The 21,824-nt window shown below is 39.8% G+C and overlaps 1 protein-coding gene across 5 annotated transcripts in view; it reads left to right on the forward strand.

The window, feature by feature from the left end:
• Positions 1-21,345, forward strand: part of LOC138155257 (interleukin-18-like) — a 376,645-nt gene extending 355,300 nt beyond the window's left edge. For 2 of the 5 annotated variants that reach the window (XM_069080391.1, XM_069080392.1), the window contains 4 exons: positions 11,292-11,387; positions 11,954-12,085; positions 16,741-16,877; positions 19,778-21,345. In XM_069080391.1, the coding sequence (XP_068936492.1) occupies positions 11,300-11,387; positions 11,954-12,085; positions 16,741-16,877; positions 19,778-20,044 (624 nt within the window). In that variant the 5' untranslated portion in view covers positions 11,292-11,299 and the 3' untranslated portion in view covers positions 20,045-21,345. Of the gene's footprint in view, positions 1-11,275; positions 11,388-11,953; positions 12,086-16,740; positions 16,878-19,777 lie in introns of all 5 variants that reach the window. The other 3 variants (XM_069080394.1, XM_069080395.1, XM_069080393.1) reach the window with 3 other exon arrangements.
• The last annotated feature ends 479 nt before the right edge of the window (positions 21,346-21,824 follow it).

Here is a 21,824-nt window from a genome sequence, read left to right on the forward strand (position 1 = left end):
ACACACACACACACACACACACACACACACACACACACACACACACACACACACAAAATAAAAAAAACTAGCCATGTGACCTTGGGCAAGTTACTTAATCCCAGTTGCTCTCCAAAAAGCCAAAAAAAAAAAAAAGGATGAAGGAGCAAGGGGAAAAAAATCTTAGAGTCCTTCTGAGCCATCATCCTCCACTTCAACCCTTCATTCCAGATTTCTGCCTTTATTATGTCTGTGTGGCTAGTAACTAGCCTCTCGGCTTAGAGACACCCTGGAATAGGGGAGAAGTAGATTGAGATTGAACATGCATGAAAGAAAGTGAATGATTGATTACTGAAGCAAGGTTCTGGAGGAGATGGGAGGAAACTGAATCAAGGGCAAAGGTAAACTTGCCTTAGCAAGCAGTAGTGACACGTATTCTGAGACAAGGATGAGGGAGGTGACATGGATAATATGTTGAGAGTTTTGAGAAAATGAAAGAGGGATGTTGAGGGAGTTTTAAAGCTCAAAAAATACAACTAAATTAATATTTCATCATTTTACACCTTTGTTTTCTGATGTCTATTCTCCCTCAAATTAGGTATACTCAGAATTGGGTGAATGACTAGACCCAAAGAATCAATGTGATAGCTAAATGGAGCCCTAGCCCTGGAGTCAGGAGGACCTGAGTTCAAATATACCCTCAGAAGCTCATTAGCTGTGTGACCCTAGGCAAGTCATATAACCCTGTTTCCCTAAAGAAAAAAAGGGGGAAAAAAGAGTAAGAATTAATGAACACTGCCAACCTAGAGGGACATTATTGTTAATGATACCTAAGGTAACTATATCTATCTCTCTTCTGTTAAATATTTTTAGAAATGCGTTGGATAAAGGTACAGGTGGTATTATAGGTGGCACAATAAATGGGGCTCTGGGTCCAAAGTTAGGAAGACGGGTTCAAATATGATTTCAGAAAGACGCTTACTAGCTGGGTGACCTTGGGCAAGTCACTTAATCTGTTTGCCTCTGTTTCCTCATCTGTAAAATGGACATAATAATAGCATCCTACCCCCCTCCCCCAGTGTTGCTGTGAGTATCAAATGAGATAATAATTATAAAGTACTTGGCACAGTATCTGGTATAGAGGAAATGCTCTATAACTGTTAGCTATCATTTTTATTATTATCAAATTTTTCAGATGTCACAAAGGAAGGAGGGACATCTAACACACTGGACAACAGAGAGAGAAGAGAAAAATATCTCTATAGGTTAGAATGGTGGAATAAGTACAATAAAAATAAATAGAAAAGGGATACATTTAAAGGACTACACTAGGTTCAAATCATCATTGCAAAAGTATAGGATGTATGAGGCAAAACTAAACAAATCTTGTGGGGAAATAAATGACCCGAGGTGATTTTGTGGCCTGCAAGCTCAATATAATTTATCACTGTGGTTATGGAAGCAAAGAACCACACCAAACCAAAAAAAATGCCTTTCTCAACCTACATTAACGACTGCATTGTGTCCAGAACAAAGGATTCTACTTTGGCTATTCTGGACATTGGAACTATTAGGCTATACTGACATCTGGAATACTGTGGTCTTTCCCGTATAGTGAATAAAGACCATTCTATACTAGGATCAATTGAAGGAACTGAATTATATTTTATCCAATTAGAGACTACTTAGGAGAAACATGGGAGCCATCAATAATTTGAAGGTTTGCCGCATATAAGAGAAATTCAACTTATTCTGCTTGGCCTCAGGGGATAAAACTAGGAAGGTGGTCAAGAAGGTAAACTAAGGTTCAATGTAAGGTAAACCTTCTTGATGATCAGAGCTATGCAAAAGTAGCATGGGCTGCCTTGGAAGATGGAGCATTGCATGTCTCTCATGAAGGTCTCTAAGCAAAGATCAGGGAGTTTGCAAAGAGTGTTCTTGCTGAGGTAGGTGTTGGATTTCTAAGGTTGTTGCACCCCTAAGATTCATAGACACTCTGAGTGGCATGTTTATGTATACAGATAAGAACTTAATCATAAACAGGGCCAGCCCTAGGTGTAGGCAGCTGACACCTCTGTAAGGTTTCCACTAAAGACCCCACCTACCTTTTCTTCACCTACCAGCCTGAAGAGATACTACCTTTCATCTCTAATCTGAATTTCCTACTATAATAGTCACTCCCCTTGGTTAGATAATAAATGAGAGTAGCACTGACTCGAAGTCATTATTAGAATACACACATGACCCCAAGGCCTTGCCTCTTCCTAATTTCTCCATTACTATCAAGGGTACCACCATCCTCCCAATCACCCAGGCTTATAACTTTAGTCATCCTCTGCTACTCACTCTCTCTTGCCAATCCTCCCCCCCCCCATCCAGTCCCTTCTCAAGTGCTGCCATTTCTTTCTTTGTAATATCTCTCATATGCTACCCCATCTCTCTTCTGATATTACCACCATCCTGGTACAAGCCCTCATCACCTCATGCCTGGACTATTGCAATAGCCTGCCAGTGACTCTCTATGATTCAAGTCTCTTCCCACAACAATTCATTCACTTAGCTGTTGAGTTATATTACTAAACCATAGGTCTGGCCTGTCATCCCACTATTCAACAGACTTCAGTGACTCCTTACTGCCTCCAGTATAAAATATAAAACTTTTAAAGCCCTTTCAAACCTGGCCCCTTCTTGCCATCCCAGTCTTCTTACTCACCATCTTGATGTACTCTGTGGTCCAGTGACATAGGCTTCCTTGCTGTTCCTCAGATATAACACTCTATCTCCTGCCTGTGAGCATTTTCACTGGCTGGCCCCAAGACTGGAATGCTCTCCCTGCTCATCTCTACTCCTCCTCTTGGCTTCCCTGGCTTCCTTCTAGTCTCAGCAAAAGCCCCCATCTTCTGCAAGAAGCCTTTTCCAGACCTCCTTATACTTAATTCATGCTTTCCCTCTGATACTACCCTCAATTCATTCTATATATATATGGTTTGTATATTATATGCCCTATCCAGAGCAAGGACTATTTTTTGCCTTTCAGTGCATCCCCAGCACTTATTACAGTATCTGGTACATAACAGGCACTCAATACAAGCTAGGTGATAACTGGATAAATAGAGTGAAGACGTTTTAGCCTCTATTGCTAGGCTTATCAACATGACCTTGTCTAATTAAACTCTATGCCTTTGGCTATACACTCCTCTATGCTTGTAATGCACACCTTCTTCCTCCAAATCTTTTAATATTTACCTTCTTTCAAGATTAGATCATTTGTTACCTCCTTTGGGAAGCCATCTAGGTTCCCCCACTTGTTACTGTCCTCTCCAAACTCAAAATGGTCAAACTTTGATCCAGAAACATTACTGGTGGTGACCTTGACCATGGCGATCTGCTGATACATATAGACATTGTTTCTCAAGTGAATGCTGTAATGGTCTTCACCTATTCTACCCTTACCATGATACTGCTTCTCACTAGATTTCACTCTAGACCTGCTACTGGGGTAGAGGCTCTTGAGTGAGGCACTTTGTGGCATCTCACAATTTGGCTGAAGACGGAGGTGGTTGGATGTGCAGGAGAACAGCAATGTGATACTGAGCATTCCTTCCAGTGAGATGGCTCACAAATCCTTCCACAACTTCTCGTCTTTTGCAATTCTTGTCAATGCTGTGCTTAATTATTCCATAAAATAACCTAACATAATGGAAGTCTTTCTCTAGGTCTTCTAACATCCCATAGATATGAACAGCAATTAAATGGCAAATTGTTGGTCCCCGGACAGAGATTTTACTGTGAGAATGCCAGCAGTTAAATTAATGTTTATCATCTACAAATAACCATCTGTCAAGCCTCCCCCTTTTCCATCACTAAGGAAGGAAATAGGCTGCACAGGACTGAGGCATTTTGTATTTTTCATTGTTTCATTGATTACCATCACCAAAGATCAATCACTAGTAATAAAACCTCCTGATAAACTTGTCTATACTCAACTACACTGTTCTTTGGAAAATAGACATGAACTGTTGCTGAGATTATTGTTTTGTTTTTGTTTTTCTTTTTTGGAGGGGAGAGGGCAGGGCAGTTGGGGTTAAGTGACTTGCCCAAGGTCTCATGGCTAGTAAGTAATGTCTAAGGCTGGATTTGAACTCAGGTCCTCCTGACTCCAGGGCTGGTGCTCTATTCACTGTGCCACCTAGCTGACCCTGTTTCTGAGATTATTACTGAAGCTTTGCCAGCTTCATAGAATCTTCCAAAGTTTTCACTCCATTGGAATAAATTTTAAAAACCCAGAGTTATCTCCATACCACAATGGAGCATCAGAACAGGGCTTTTGTGGAGGTGGAAAAGAGTGAGTCACTGAAATCCTAATTCATATCCAAGTGTTGGCACTGTCTTTATTTGTCTGTGTCACCTTGGACAAGACATGAGATGAGGAGGCAGTATGATTAAATAGAAATAATAACACTTGCCTTACCCAAATCACAGAGTTATTTAAAAAAATTTAAGTAAGTCAATTGCATGTGAAACACTCTGAAAAAGTGTTCTCCAAAAGAGGATATTGGCAAAGTGGTTAAAAGAGCACTAAATAGAAAACCCAAGTTCATATCCCATCTCTAACTACCTGGGTAACATTAAGTATGCCACATCCCCCTCCCAAGACTTAGCTTTATGCATCTGAAAAATAAACAACAAACATTTATTAATCAACCAACATGCATTTATTATTCATAGTATCACTTAAAATTTTTATGGACACCTTTTGTTTTTACATTATCTTCATTTCTGAGTGATTTCTCTCTTCCTTACCTAATGCACCTAACAGAAAATTTATTTTTTAATTTTTTATTTTATTTTTCAAAATTTAATTTATTTATTTACTTACTTTTAATTTACAACATTCAGTTCCACAAGCTTTTGAGTTCCAAATTTTCTCCCCCTTCCTCTCTCCCCCCTCCTACCCCCCATGGTGGCCTAACAGAAACTTAAAAAGAACTGAAGAGTTCTCTCTTCAGGAGAGAGTAAAATCTCTGGAGTTGGAGGACTCAGATTTAAAACCTGCTTCTTACACTTCCAATATGAACTCAAATAAGTCACTTAAGTAACTCTGGGCCTCAGTGACCTCATCTGTAAGATAAGGAATTTGTAAAATGATGGCCTCTGAAAGTTATTTCCAGCTGTAGATTTTTTATCTGTGATCTGTCAGCCAATGTACCATATTCCCTTTAAGCCCACAGAAGACATTCAATAAGTATTCCACTAGTATTTATTAAGCACCCACTATATTCCAGGCACTGAATTAGGTACTGGACAGACAAATAATTTATTTGTCCTCCTCTAAGTGGAGGGAAATAACCCATACCCACCCACACAGATTGATGGGATTTGAAGTTTTAGCTTCTCTCCTGAGGAAAGAGTACATGGTTTTAGAATGAGGGTGGGACTGAAAAAGAGCCTTTGAAAGGCTCAGGCCCACTTACAAGAGGCAGCTCTGGCCCTGACTTAAATCTGCATGTCCTCAAGCTGGGCCTGGGAGGGGTAAAGGCATCCCTCCTCTGCAGCTCAGCATCACCCTTTACCTCCAGACTGGATAAAGAAGAGGCCTGAAGGGTCAAGATTGCTCCTTTAGTATATGCACAGAGTTCCATCTCAGCAACCAAGTAAAAGAATCTTTATGGACAACTAGAAGTAATCAGAGGGTTACCAGTGCCTACTCTGAAGGGGGTGAGAATAGGTGGAGCCATGATGGCAAAGTGATAGGAAGTAATACAGTGAGTGCCTCTCCACAAATTTTTCCTGATATATGTAGAAAAATGTACCAGACTGAATCCTGATAGGAAATTTTTTTTAAATCACATTGAGTCTTTTTTCCAGTCCATCTTGGCATAGGAAGACAGACAGGGAAGTCTGTGGCCACTAAAGATGGGACAGGTTACAGCACAATGCAGGTGGAGCAGTCCAGAGCCCAGGGAGGGACTGAGCACCAGGGCAAGAAGTGTCCGACCCATTCCACAGCATGGTCCATCTGTCAGCTTTGTCACCCACTACTCAGCCTCAGAGTGAGAAGGAAACCTGCACACAAGTAACATTCTGCGTAGGAAGGCCCTGGGCAGCGCATGGAGAAAGGAGGAAGCTCAGAAGACAACAGCAGCAGCAGTTTGGCTCACATCAAGCAGGCTTCTACTTCCGACATCTGGCCTAGCCCGCAGAGGCATCATCAGGGTGGTAATACCAGACCAAAAAGGAGCCTACAGTTCTGCTGCTCTAAGCCAACAGAGCTTTTCAGTAATCTGATCAGGGTAGAGTCCAACAGCAGTCTACTGTCACTCAGACCCAAACTCGGGTCAGGAACTGCAGAGCTCAGACTAGGAGGTAGCAACCAGGCTTTGCCATGGTTCAGACAACTTTGGGAACACTGAAAGCTTACAGGTTCCCACTCTGTCCTTGAGATCCTGGAATAATAAAATACTTGATACCCCAAGAAAGTAGCAACAAGACCAGCCAGCCCTTCTCTGCAGGACTATGGCAGAACCTAGCCCTGATATCAAGTCTGAAGTCGGGAAGTAGGCTGGAAGAATGGGCCAACAAAAAAAGAACACCAAAATGAGCTGTTATGGAGCATTGGTGATGTGGTGGTAAGGATGCTCAAGACATTGATGCAAAATAAGAGGATGACGAAAGACATCTAAAAGCATTGCCTCAGAGGAAATATGGCTTAGACACAAACTCACCTCGAATTCTTAGAGAAGATGAAGGAAGAATTTGAAAAAGAGTTTTTAAATGTTTTTATAAATGGAATGAAAGGTAAATTGGGGAACATGGAAAAAATTACCTGTCAAATCTGTGGATAAGGGAAAAGTTTATGTCCAGACAAGAGATAAAAAGGATTACAGGAAGTAAGATGGACAATGAAATTAAAAAGGTTTTGCACAGATAAAACTAATGCAGTCAAAATTAGAAGGAAAGCAAGAAACTGGGGCAGGGGGTGGAGTTTACAGCAATAAGAGCCATCCCGCAACTTATAAGTGGTCAAAGGATATAAATAGTTTTCAGAAGAAGAAATCAAAGCTATCAATAGTCACATGGAAAAATGCTCTAAATCACTATTGATTTGAGAAATTCAAATTAAAACAGCTCTGAGATACCATGTCACATCTATAAGACTGGTTAACATGGCAGAAAAGGAAAATGACCAATGCTGGAGGACATGTGATAAAAATAGGTACACTAAAGCACTGTTGGTGAAGTTGTGATCTTGGCAGCTAGATAGAATGCTGGGCCTAGAATCAGGAAGACTCATCTTCCTGAGTTCAAATTTGGCTTCAGATGCTTACTAGCTGTGTGATCCTGGCCAAGTCATTTAACTCTGTTAGCCTCAGTTTCCTCATCTGTAAAATGAGCTGGAAAAGGAAATGGCCAATCACTCCAGTGTCTTTTCCAAGAAAATTCCAAATGGGGTCATGAAGAATTGGACATAACTGGATAACAACTGAACAACAACCAACCATTCTGGAGAACAATTTGGAGCTATGCCTTAAACAGTGAATACCCTTTAACCCAGAAATACTACTGGTAGATTTGTGTCCAAAAAAGAACAAAGAAAGAGGATAAAGGACCTATTTGTAATGTGTGTATGTGTGTGTATCAGCTCTTTTAGTGGTAGCAAAGAATTGGAAATTGCGTGGATGTCTTTCAATTGGAGAATGACTGAACAAGTTGTAATATATAGTTATATGGTATACTGACAGAATATTACTATGCCATAATAGAAATGACAAGCAGGATGGTTTCAGAAAAACCTGGGAAGTTGTATATGAACTGATGCAAAGTGAAGTAAGCAGAACCAGAGGGAGGGAGAGAATTTCAAACTCAACATTTTAAACAATGAATGTTAAAAAAGATTTAAATATAATTGGGAAACATTTAATGAAATAAAATATATTTCAAAAGTATTAAATGGAAAGAAAGCACTTGAGGAAGAAATCAGAAAAGAAATAAGAGCTATGGAAGAAAGAATTGGAAATGGAATTAACGGCTTGGCACAACTCCATTAGGAAAAAGAAATACTAAAACAAAGTCAGAAGGCTGAAAAAATAGAAGAAAATATGTCATCTCATATCAAAAACAGCTGACCTAGAACCAGATAAAGGAGGAAAAAAAGTATTGGGCTATCTGAAATTCATGACCAAAAAAAGAACCTAGACATTATATTTCAAGAATTCTTAAAAGAAAATTGCCCCAGATCTCTCAGAACCAGAGAGAAAAGTAGAAACAATTCACTGGCCATTCCTGAAAGAAACCCCAAAATGAAAACTCCCAGGAACATCACAGCCAAAATCCAGACCTTCTAGGTTAAAGAAAAAATACTGCAAGTCACCAGAAAGAATTCAAGTATCAAAGAACCAGAGTTGGGATCCTGTATGATTTAGCAGCTACCGCTATAAAGAAGTGAAGAATTTGGAACATGACATTCCAAAATATAAAGGGTATGCACCTACAGCCAAGATTAACTTGCCCAGCAAAATGAACTATAGCACTACAAAGGGGAAAAATAGAACTTTAATGAAATAGAGAACTTCCAAGCATTCCTGATGAAAAGATCAGACCTTTGGAGAAATTCTGAAATGCAAACACAAGAGTGAAGAGAAACATATAAAAGTAAAATGAATTGTGAACTATGATAAAAAAAACTAAACAGGATAAACTGCTTACATTCACATAGGAGAAGATAACATATGTGTCCCCTCTGATCCCTATGATCATTAGGGTTCATAAAGGGAGTCCAATTAGACAAGGCCTGGGAGTGGTTCTGTTATGTCCTGATCTTAAGAAAAGAGAAAGGAAGAGGAAATATACTTGGTGGGGTGGGGCAGGTGAAGTCTAGGGAAAATTATCTCACATAACAAGGGTGCCCAAGTAGGCACCTATATAAACAAGGAGAGTAGAGGGAAGTGGCTGACATTTGAATCTCATTCTTATATGTACTGGTCAAAAGAAAGAAGACTATACACTGAGAGTTGAATGTAGAAAAACATTTCATTCAACAGGGAAATAGCAGAGAAAGGGAAGAAAGGGAAAAGAGGAATTGGAGAGAGGGCAGATTAAGGATGAGAATAGTCCTAAGCAAAACAAATTCTAAAGATGTATAAAAATTTTTATGGCTCTTTTTGAGATGATGAAGAATGGGACTCTGAGAAGGTGCTCATAAATTAAGGAATTGATGAACAAGTTATGGTCTACAAATGTGACATGCTGATCAACACAACGACCAACCACAATTCCTGAGCACTAGTGATGAAACATGCAGCCCACCTCCTGACAGAGAGGTGATGTACAAACAAGACAGACTGAAACACATTTTTAAACTGTTCAGTCGTTTCACTTGTGTTTGGCTCTTCACGATCCCAGTTGTGGTTTTCTTGGCAGATACTAGAATGGTTTGCCATTTCCTTCTCCAGCTTATTTTGCAGATGAGGAAACTGAGGCAAGTAGGGTTAAGTGACTTGCCCAGGGTAACACAGTAGGAAGTGTCTGAGACTAGATTTGAACTCATGTTTTCCTGATTCCAGGCCCAGCACTCTATCCACCGTGCCACCTAGCTGCCCTGTTGTCTTCACCAGCAGCAACCCCCAAAGCTTATTCAATGAAGTAAGAAGATAACTGAAGCAGGGTAGGGGGTTAGGAATACTATCAGTAGCTGGAAGACCAACTGTCCTCAGCTCACCATCAGAGAAGCCTTTGGGACACAAAAACAAGCGTATAGTCAGCTACAAATGGTCCCACAAGTGGCCCAGTGAGAGATAGCCAGGGTCTTCCTTTAGCCGTGACTATAGATCAGTCACTACATTTTTGCCTAATCTCCTCTTTACTTTTTAAGCAAATAAGCCTTCTCCTTGCTGCATTATCAAGTACTGAGTTGCTTCCATTTCTGGCGAGTCTCAGCTGCCTTTTGCCAGGGCTGCTGCTATCTGTGCTCAGCATTCATGCAGTGGTGGAGATGATAAGAGCGTCCCCGAGCACGGGCGGGTGTGGGTACAACCAGACATGGGAGAGCAGTGTCCTGCCTCAGTGTTGTTAGCTTGGTTGGACCACCCATCATCACCTTTGCTTTCCTTCCAATCACAGCACCAGTGGTTAGGGTTAACAGTTACCTCAGAATGGCCTTCCTCATACCTTTCCCACCTATCATGGGGTCATTCCTTTGGGTTACTGACTATGGCAAGATGACTCCATCTGGGTTATTGGGGAGGGAAATGACTTGATATTGCCTCTGTAACTATGGCAAAAACCATATAATCTCCCACTTCTAATGGGAGGGACCCATTCATGGGCCAAGTGACTCACTGCCTTGGGTTTGGAAGAGTTCACACAGAAGTCAATAACTCTTGTGGGATGGACTTCCTTCATTCTGTAAAAGACTGAAATGGATGGTCCTGTAGGCCTCTTAGAACTTTTAAAATCCTGTGATTTAATTAATGTTTAATATTCCTTCCATCCAAGGTATATGGCAAGACTCTTAGTGGATAGAGCATTGGCCTTGGATTCAGAAAGACCTGGGTTCAAATCCTCCCTCAGACATTTACTAGCTGTGTGACCATGGACTAATCACTTAAAACCTCTTGGTGCCTTAGTTTCCTCAACTGAAAAATGAAATTAACCTCAATGGCTCCTAAGCCCCCTTCCAGCTCTAAATCTATAATCCTATGATTAGGTATGTAGTTAGATAATCAGCTGATCAAAACATTTAACAAATATTATTGAAGGCTTGGTGTTTTGGTGCAGTGGATAGAGTGCTGGGACTGGAGTCAGGAGGACATCTTCCTGAATTCAAATCTGTCCTCAGACACTTACTAGTGTGACCCTGGGCAAGTAACTTAATCCTGTTTACCTCAGTTTTCTCATCTGTAAAATGAAGTAGAAAAGGAAATGGCAAACCACTCCAATATCCTTGCCAAGAAAACCCCAAATGGGATCATGAAGAGTTGGACATGACCAAAATGACTTAACAACAAGGACTGACCAATTCCTTTGTTTTTCTAATATATTAACTACCTACTATGTGCTAGGAATTGTACTGGGTGCTAAGGATTTTTTTAAAAAGAAAAATACTGCAGTTCTTATTCTTAAGAAGCTTATTATGTATTGGAGTGGGGGGGGATAAAACACATATGGAATCAAGTGTGACACAGGAGAGAATATGACAAAGGGAGAGGAGGGGGCGCTACAATCAATACAAGAAAGGAAGGAACTGGGAGGCAGTACAAAACGTGAAAAGAATCTTGTTTGTCCTTCAACGGTGCAGTCTCCACTTCCATTAGGTGTAAAGATGGCGGCTCCAACTAACTACCCAGCCTATGCCACAGAAGTGGCCCCTGAAGCAGACCCTAATTCTGTCAACACTGTGAAGCCAGAATGTGAGTAGCCCTTCATGGTTATTAAACCTAAGTAAGAGAATTCTACAGCATCCATCCGCATCTAATCCATTGGAATGGCTGTCATAGGTATACCACTGCAACCTCACTGGATTGTTGGGGGGGGGGAGCTTTATAAACAGCAAGGTACTATCTTATACGAGCTATTGCAATCACAGTCATCATCACCAATAAAACAAGCATTAATGAAGAGACCTCTAGCTTCTAGGGACTGTGCTAAGTACTAGGAATACAAAGATAAAAATAGAAACCAGCCTCTGCCCTCTCAGAGCTAACATTCTGCAGAATGGTAAGAAGCATGCTCATCTTGTTGGAGGAGTCCATAAATATCTCTTAAATATTAAATATATCCCTTAAAAATGCACTTCTCTACATATCTGTAGTTTACTTAACAGTTTTAAAGAAATGAAGCACCTTTTTCCTAGGTTCATTTGGAATAGGAAATTGTCATTAATGATACTGGAAAACTGAAGTCAAAGGGAGGTTTACTGGTACAGATTTTTTAAAAAACACTCATTTGCATGGTGTGTATTGATGTGTATTTAAAGCAGGTGAACCGAAATTCAGCAAGGTCGAGGGGCCCACTTGTATCATCTTACGGAATACAAAGGAGCAAGTTCTCATGCTAAAAAATGAGAGAGAAGCTGTATTCGAGGAGATGACTGACTCTGAAATTAGAGGTATGTTTTTGTTTGAACCACCACGATAGAAATCCAACACTCATAGAACTAGAGAGGACCTTCAAGATTATGTAGATAAGAAAAGATAAGAAGATAAGAAAACTCCTACCCTGGAAGAAAAGCAGGTGTCCTGTTTCCCAAAGAAGAAGGGTGACTTTTCTAGGGTCAAACAGTTAATGATGGAACTGGAATTAGAAAAACAGATGTCCTGCTTTCTGGCTTCCTGATCAATCCATTGTCTTGAAGAGATAACAGGGAACAGTGGAAAGGCCATGGGATTTGGAGTCAGAGGATGAGGTTTCAAATCCCAATTCTATCACTTACTGTCTGTGTGACCTTAGGCAACTCATTTAATGCCTCTGGGTCTTACTTTCCTTATTTGTAAGATGAGGAGGTTGGATGGTCTCTACGATCCTTTCCAGATCCAAATCTATGAGCTGCTTCAATTCTTACCATTCCATTTTTATCTCTTAAGTCTCTAGGTCAGAGTCTATGAACATTTTTTAAAATATTTCAATAACTGTATTTCAATGTAAGTAGTTTACTTTATAACCCTAAACATTTTTATTTTATGCATTTAAAATATTATTCCAAAAAGGGGTTCAGAGGCTTTGCCAGATTGCCACAAGGTCCATAATGTAAAAAAAGTTAAGAACCTCTTCTCTCCCAAACCATAAAAAGTGACAGAAATAGATATGACCCAACACCATCCATAACAAATTATAAAGGTTATCTTTTTTCCCCTTGTTATATATTGCTGGGAACTTTATTTAGGAATCTAGAGCTTATATATCCAGATAATTATATAGGATATGCAACATAACCTAATTTTAAAAATATTATTGTGGACCTTCATTTGTTATACAAATCTCTTTGTAATAATTGCATTAATAAAATAAAGGAATCTTAAAATTGGAGGGAACCTTACTGGTTATCCGGTTTTTCCATTCTTATATCTAATACAGGAGGCCCTTCCTGTATATAGGTGACCATCCAACCTTAGATTTAACACCTTTAGTAACAGCGTGCTTACTCCTTAACATGGTAGTCCATTTTATTTTTAAACAGCTTTAATGCAGCATAAGAAAGTTATACTTCTTGTTGGTCATAATTCTGTCCAGAGCCGGGCTATCTCCAGCTCAGACTTCATATCTCGGACCACTGGACCCAGATGGCTCTGGAGGTGTAAGTGAGGGTGGTGACTTTGCACAGGCTTCCCTCACTTAAATTTAATTCACTTGCATGTCATGGCATCATCTTCCTGATGACATGGTCCTATTTGAGAACAAATGACGTAAATAGCAACCTCTGTTAGTAGAAAAGGAACTGCCCACTGGGGTCCAAACTGGAACTTGTCAGTTGGGCAACACACAGTATTAGAGTGTGAGTATGAGTGTGTGTGTATACATAGATACATATATATGTAAGTGCGCATGTGTACACACACACACACACACACAGAGTATTATAGTATATATAGTATACCAGTATAATAACCTAGTAATTGGTATCTCTACTTCAAGCCTCACTTCTCTCTGATCCATCCTACCAAAATGATTTTCCTAAAGGGTTTGTCACTACCCTACTCAATGGGGCATTTGGCACATAGCAAGTACTTAACAAACTCTTTCCAATCATTCAGTAACCTCCATTGGGCTCCTTATTGTCTCTGGGATAAAATATGAACTCCCCTTTTTGGCTTTCAAAACCCTTTACAACCCCCAACCTTATCCTTCCAGATACACCTGCTGACATGTTCTTTGCCTGTCTCCTTACAACATCCCATCCTCCCAACTCTATGCCTTATAGCTCGTTATCCTTGAGCCTAGAATGCTCTCCCTTCTCACCTCCACCTCCTGGCTTCCTTCAAGACTTAGCTCAAATTCTGCCTTATGCAGGATGTCCATCCCAGGCCCCCCAGCTACTAGTGCCTTTCTTTTGAGATTACCCTCCATTTTCAATGTATATATCTTGCATTATTTAATGGGAGAAGGAGAAAGAAGCAACTGGTACATGTGCAGACCACCTGGGTCAGTGTCTTTACATGTAGAAAGGCTGAGGAGCTGAATCAACAATGCAGTATTCATAATGCCTATGGTAACTATAAACATGCTGATATGGTTATTAATAAAAAATGTAACAGGCTCTCTACATGGGAGACATAGCTAGAACATTTATTCAAATACCAGAAAACTGAGTCCCAAAACCAGAAAGTCAAAGCCATCACAGTAGCCACCGAGTTGGCACACGTAGTTAATGCAGTAAACACCCACATTCTCAAGCCTTCAAAACAGAACAGGCTACCTCAGGCAAAGATACTCCTCTCCTCACTCATGGTAATTGCTCAGCCTCCACGCAGCTCACTCCCAGCAGCTCTGGCACCCCACAGTTTCCATCCCTGGTAGTCCTCAGCAGGAGTCCTTAGCAGAAATTCTGGCTGGCTCAAAAAAAAAAAAAAAAGGAGTTCTTGCCTCTACCGCCCACCGCCACCACCACCACTGCTTCCAGTCACCATGCTGGCTCCAGCCTGGCTCCTACACAGCTCCGGCTCTTTCCTGCCCCACCCCTTCCTGCTGCATCAGCAAGTTCAAGGGGCATGGAAGATCTTCAAATCCCATTACCATTACAGGAGCCTGTTTCTGAAAGTTGTGATGACATGGGACAAAAGTGCCTTGGAAATGCTTTGGAGCATGTGTAGACATTCTGTACCTAGTTCTGGATTACTGAACACATCATTAAGAGGAGCCTTTTTAAATGTAATTGGCTGCGTAACTAGAACTTGTGGCATCTTCAAGAAGTCAAAGTCACCATCAGACTACTCTCTTTACCTCAACACTCTTGGTAGTATCTTGGTGACTCTGCTCATACTATTCAGTGAGAAACAATGTTGGAAGGTAAGAGTCATTTAAGCCTTCTTCCCCTCCCTTCTTAGGCCACATAGTCCTGTGAAAGGGCCTCTGCTGCTGGCCTCTCCACTGGTTCTTTTCAATTTTAAATGAAAAGATTAGAACTTCCAGCATCTTAGAATTTCAGTCTTAATTTGCAGCCAGTACAGCATCAATGTCCCAAGGAGCAGTAAATGACTTTTAGGAGTGACTTTCTGGGCCTGGGCCAGCAGTAACTGCGATGAATATTCACGTAACTGGTCATGAACTTGTCAGGACTCATTTTACAAAAGGAACCAAGCTAAGAGTATTTCCTTACTGTGTTGAAGGGAAATGTTCATATATTTGTTCTTGCTATACCTTTGAAACAAATATCCTTTTGTAAAAGCTAATTGATGTTAAGTGGTTAAGTGGAACCAGGGCTAGCCCCTAAGGACATAGGCATCAGGCGTTCAAGAAAAAGGCTTTAGAGAAGGAAGATACCCAAAACTCCCCCAAGTATCATAGAACCAGATTAGAACCTAGATCTGGGAGAGTGAGTCAGAGCAGATGTGTACACATGTGAGCACACACACACACTACATGTGTGTATGCACACACATGCAGTTATAGTTATTTATATGTTGTGTCCTCTTATTGCAAACCAAGCTTCTTGAGGTCAGGGACCATGGCCTCCTTCTTGTATCCCTACTGCTTAGCACAGTGCCTGGAATGTAGTAAGTCCCTAATAAATACTTATTAACTGACTTTCTCACATATACATATATACACACACACACACATATACATACACACATACATACAATCACATACACATATACACACATACTAGTGGTATAATGTAAGCTCATTGAAAGCAGGAACTTTCATTTTTTAATCTTTGCACCCCCAGTGTCTAGAATAGAAATGTTTGTTGATTGATTAACTGGATAGTGTGCCTTTTATGTCTTTATCAAAGTCATGAATCAAACTATTTAACAGAAGAGGGCTGAGGACAGATCCCTGTAAGCGTCCTTAGAGCTACTTCTCCCTTTGATTCAACACTGACCACATTAATCAATGCTTTTTGGATACCATGATTTAACTGCTTACAAGATCAATTGAGTCATAATTCTGCTCATCTATCTCATTCACAATGACATAATAAGAGATTTATCAAGTAGAATAGGAAATCGAGATACTCTACCACAGCATTCTTCTGGTATGCTAATTTAAGAAAGGAGCAAGAGGGACAAAGAGAAACACACATTTGTTAATCACCAGGCACAGAGCAAAGCACTTCATAAATATTAACACTCATCTGATCCTCACAACTGCTCCGAGAGGTAGTAGGCATTATTACCCCCAGGTTACAGCGGAGGAAACTAAAACAGAGTTTAAGTGACTTGCCCAGGATCACACAGCCATGAAGGTTAGGTCTTCCTGGCCCTAAGATTAATGTTCTATCCACTGTATCACCTAGCTAATAAAAAAGGAAATGAATTCAGTTGGGTATGACTTCTAAGTGAATGTAAATTATTTTCTGGTTGTCACTGCTCTCTTTCTAAGAGCTTAAAAGACTTCTTAATAACCCCTTCTAAAATTTTGCTAGGGATAGAGCTCTCCATCTTGTGGACAACTAGATGGTGTCGTGCTGGACATGGAGTCAAGAAGCCTTGAGATCAAATACAGCCTAAGACCCTGCTGTGTGACCCTGAGCATGTAAAAATTTGCAACATCAAAAACAATTATTTCAAATAAGACTCTAATTCTATAAATGTTTCTCCTCAGACAATGCATCCCAGACTCAGTTTATGATGCAGCATTATAAAGATACTGACCCCACATGTTCATTAGTGGCCTTCTCTGTGAAGACTCCTGAAACAACTTATACTATGTCCTGTAAAGACAAAAGCCTCTTTTTTAAGGTAAGACTGATCTTTCACTTGTTATTAGTTTCATTTTGAGGAAAACCTTCAGAATTTCCTGTTTTTCTCCAGAGAAGGAGGCTCCAAAGCTCCAGGAGTACCCATTTCAGGCCCAGAGCCCTCTGGACAAATGGCCTACGCATTCATCACAGAATACATGTATTGAAATTTGCTATGTTATTTTAAGGAGATAATAATATGTAGTAGTAGTTTCAGGAATAAATTTTGCTTCTCATCATTAATTTTTATTTTGGGGGCTCATTTACACATTAGCCAAAGTTAAGGATAATTAGCAAGCTAAATGTGCCACAGAAAAATGGCCTGAGGACCAACAAAGTCAACGCAGGAGACTTTTGAAGTGCATAGTCTTTCAGATCAGTAGCATTAGCAGGGCCAGGTCCAAGTGTGGAGGGGTCCTGGGCAAATCCTGTTTTGTGGTTCTCCTTCCTCTCCCCCTCAACCTTTTGATCCAGGAGAAATTAACATGAGAAGAATATCAAGATCAAACTTGAAGGGGGAAATCTATATATGTCTGAAAGTTAAAAGGCATTTTCTATCAATTACTTTATTTGACTGTCCCATTAGAGCCAGAATGGAACTTAAAACTAACCTTGCACAATTCATATTCTGCAAATGACATAAGAACAATAGCTGATCTTCATAATAGCACTATAAGGTTTTCTCAGGGCTTAAAATACATTATATCACTTGAACCTCACAACCCTATAAGGCTAAAAGAAATAAGCATTTATTAAGTGCCTACTACATACTGAGCACTTTACAAATATCTCATTTGATCACAACAACCCTGGGAAGTACTTATTATTATCCTCATTTTACAATTTTGGAAACTAAGGCAGAAGTTAAATGACTTTCCCAAGGTAACAGTCTAGTAAATGTCTTAGATTGGATTTAAACTCGTGTCTTGAGGTGGCTAGGTGGCACAGTGAATAGAGCACCAGCCCTGGAGTCAGGAGGTCCAGAGTTCAAATCTGGCCTCAGACACTTAACACAAAAATTAGTCGTGTGACCTTGGACAAGTCACTTAACTCCAACTGCCCTCCAAAAAAGCAAAATAAAAAATAAATTCATGTCTTCCTGACTCTTCTGGAATTCTTTCCATTGCACCACCTAACTGCCTAGGTACTACAGGTATTATTATCCCTATTTTACAGATGAGGAATCTGAGACTAAGACAGTTACTAAGTATCACAGACAAGACCTGACCCATATTCAGTACTCTAACATCACACTGCCTCTCACTGATTCAAGAACTCAAAACTAATAGTTTAGGGACTTGCCTAAGGTCCCACCAAAAGCAGTTGGGAAATTAGACTCCTGAGGTCTTCTGACTGATCCCATTACTTGGAACTTATACCGTATTGTCTACTACTGTGCCCCTCAAAAAAGTACAGCTAAAGGGAGATTCTTGGAAGGATGACGGGATAAATCATGCCTTTTCATCACTGGGGGAAGGGTATGTATTGATTGTATGTGTATATGGGTACTTGTCACTATATAGTAAGGAAACTGATTTCAAGAAGTCACACAAAAATCAGTTTCTTTTCAGGTAGCTGGCAGAGCACATCTCCTCTTCCTTTCACAGGTTGTCCCATAAAATCAGCTCCAGTTAGCCAGAAATTAGGTCACCTTAGACCAGTTGTCCCATTCTTTTGATCCTTTTTGGTTTCTAAGGTCACTATTTAACAATTGTTGTTATGAGTTGCCTAGGAAAATATTTCTTCTCCCAGGCCTTTTATTTTATACATTCAAAAACATTATTCTGAAAAGGGTTCCATAGACTTTAGCACTGTTCTACCCAAAGGATCCATGACACTATAACAGGCAATGATCCCTGGTCTAGAATATAAGGAAAAGTCTTAGAAGATGAGGCATTCACATAAAAGATCAAGACAATCCTAGTCTAAATTCCTCACTTATTGGAAAAGTCTTAGAAGATGAAGCATTCACATAAAAGATCAAGACAACTCTAGTCTAAATTCCTCACCTATTGGTGAAGAAACTGAAGAATGAAGAAGAAAATTAATTGGTCCACGTTATACCAAAAGTCAGTAGCAAAGGTCTATCAAATCTTCCACATCATACAGTTCAGGAGGCCTTCAGGTCACAGAAGGTCAATTACTGTCACCAAGCACTGGGACATATAAAGTTGTTTCAGAATTTCCCAGTCATGTGGTATGAACTCTATGTTCACCAGGTGAGTTAATTACCTGGAGTGAATGACCTGAGATAACTAGATAGGGAGCGCTCTAGTGAGCAGCGAGGGTATAAAGACTGTACCTGGGCTGGAGGCTGGGGAGCAGTGAGAAGTTATTTGGATGTTCCTTGGGCCCCTGCCAATGAAGGAGCCTTGTCCGAAGGGACTACTGCCTTATTGGAGTACTGTCTGCCTGGAAAGAGATGAGGTGTCAACCAAGTGGGAGAGAGGAGGGTGGACATGTCCCAGAAAAATAATCAAAGATAAGAACATGCAGAAGACTCTGCAAGAAGATGAAATCACACGTGGCTTTACAAGCACTCACACATGTGAAGACTTTTTCCTAGGCAAAATCTCAAGGATTATTAACCACTGCAGTGTCACGGACACTTTTCGCAGTCTAATGAAGCCTGTGGACCCCTTCTCAGAATAATGGTTCTAAACACAAAAAATAAAATGTATAGGATTGCAAAAGAAACCAATTATATTAAATTAACATGTATTATTTTTCTCATTCAAGTTGACAGATGCCTTGAAATATATCCTCAGACCCTTGAATCCCTAGTTAATGACCCTTGTTCTAGAGTTACTCTTTGACCCAGTGTGATGACTATGCATGACACTCAGTCCTTCTATGGACCCAATTAACATCATCTTGCATATTTTCTATTTTTTCCTCTAGGAGGGGGCTGCTCCAGATAATATCATTGGTGAAGAAAAAGATATCTTATTCTGTGAAGAGAGAGTCATTGGTTATAGAAACAAGATGTATTTCAAATCTTTATTATACCCACAATACTACCTGGCATGTGAAAATGAAAGTGAGAAGTACTTCCTAATTTTAAAGGAAAGGGATAAGACTGAGGAAGAATCCACAGTGTTCAAGATTGAATATTGTGAGAAAATTGACCCACAGAATAATAGAGATTTAGGCCTGATAGGACCTTAAAGACAAGCTGTGGTCCTTAACTACTAAAGGCCAATTAAAAACATCTTTAATCAAAATGAAATTATATGTTTTACATAACTGCACATGTATAGCCTATATCTGATTCCTGTCTCAGAGAGGGGGGAGGAGAGGGAAGGGATAGAATTTGGAACTCAAAACTTTAAGTAAAAATATTAAAAATTTGGGAAAAAAGAGAAGTTATAGTCAATGCCTCTGGGGAAACTGGGTAACAAGAGAGAAGAAAATATATTTAGATCTTTCTTGTGACACTAGTACTAGGAATGACAATTTTAATTTCAATTATATGTAGACAGGAACAGTAAGGCTACAGAACTTACCCATGTTCACAGAGCTAGTCAATACTAGAAGAACTTGAATACACGTCTTCTGTCTACAATTCCAACGTTCTTTCTAACTACAATATCCTTTATCTTCCAAAGTTGGCATTGTCCACCTTTTGTCTTAAAGCTAGAATCCAGAATTGCCCAAAGCCTAAAGAAACTGAAGAGACCTAAAGAGAGTCCCAAGCACTAAGAGAGTGAGCCTCTCCTCTCTCCCAATTCTGCCCTGCTTCACACTGGCACTGGGTATTCATCTCTACCAATGAGAAGAAAGTCCCATAACGAATTTACTTTGGGACTCTGATTACATTGAGAGAAATAATATAGACATCCAAATCAGAAGGAAAGAAATTCTAAGTTCCAAAGAAAGATCACAAAGCTAGTATGAAGGCATATATTAGTGATGGGATTTAAACAATTCGGATAGCTACTAGAAGTCTATCTGAAAAGCAGAGCCACTGGTAATTTTTTTTTACTTGCCTTAATAATTATTTCATTTTTAAAAGTTGGAGGAGACAATGATGGAAGATATTATTCTGGAAAGGATTGTGGGTTTTGTCCTTCATTCTCAAAGAAGACCATGACACCAGGGAGATGATGACATGACTTGCAATTGAATTGGATTTAAGTGAGGAAGAGCTATGCAAAGTCACCAGCTTTACTTTCTCCTCCAGAGCCATCTGAGTCCAATGGTCAGAGATAGATCAGGATAACTGGAGATGGCCCAGCTCTGGACAGAATTATTACCAACACTAAGGAAGCAGTTGCCAAAGTAGAAATGACAGAAGCCTTGTAAGGGACAGACCACTGCACTTTAGAATGTGTGACAGATAAACTAGGGAAAAATAAGCAATGTCTTCCACAAAGGTGTCTCTCAGCAAAACTCCAGAGTGCTAGGAAATCAGATTAAAATGTAATTGGGAAATGTTCAACAAAATAAATAAAAATACACTAAAACAATGCTAATTTGTGGTTTTCTAATTCAATATGCCATCTGCAGTGATCTGTTTCAATCTGAGTTTGATACTACTAATCTACCAACATCTGATTTTTTTCAATTTTTTTTTTCTTTTTCATATTCCACCATCAACCCTCTGCCCAATGAGGGGAAAAAAAAAACAGGAAAAAAAGTCTTCATAACCATTAGGCATAGTCAAGCCAAGCAAATTTCCTCACTATGTCCAAAAATGTATAACCCATATTGCATTTTGAGTCTATCACCTTTCTGTTAGGTTGTGGGTAGGCAAGGAGCTTCATCTTCTGTTCTCTGGTATCTTAGTTTGTCATTGAAATCATCAGAGTTCTCAAATCTTTCAAAGTTATTTTCTTTTATAATGTTGTTACTCTACAAATTATCTCAATTCAACTAAGAGAGTCCCAGATCTTACCCAAGTGGAAAATTCCCCACAGTATCTAAAATAACAAACTGAGGACAGAGA

Source organism: Petaurus breviceps, unplaced genomic scaffold, assembly GCF_028583685.1.
Source record: "Petaurus breviceps papuanus isolate PSGF00001 unplaced genomic scaffold, PetGlider_PUasm1.0 91133, whole genome shotgun sequence".
In the NCBI taxonomy this organism is placed as follows: Eukaryota; Metazoa; Chordata; class Mammalia; order Diprotodontia; family Petauridae; genus Petaurus; species Petaurus breviceps.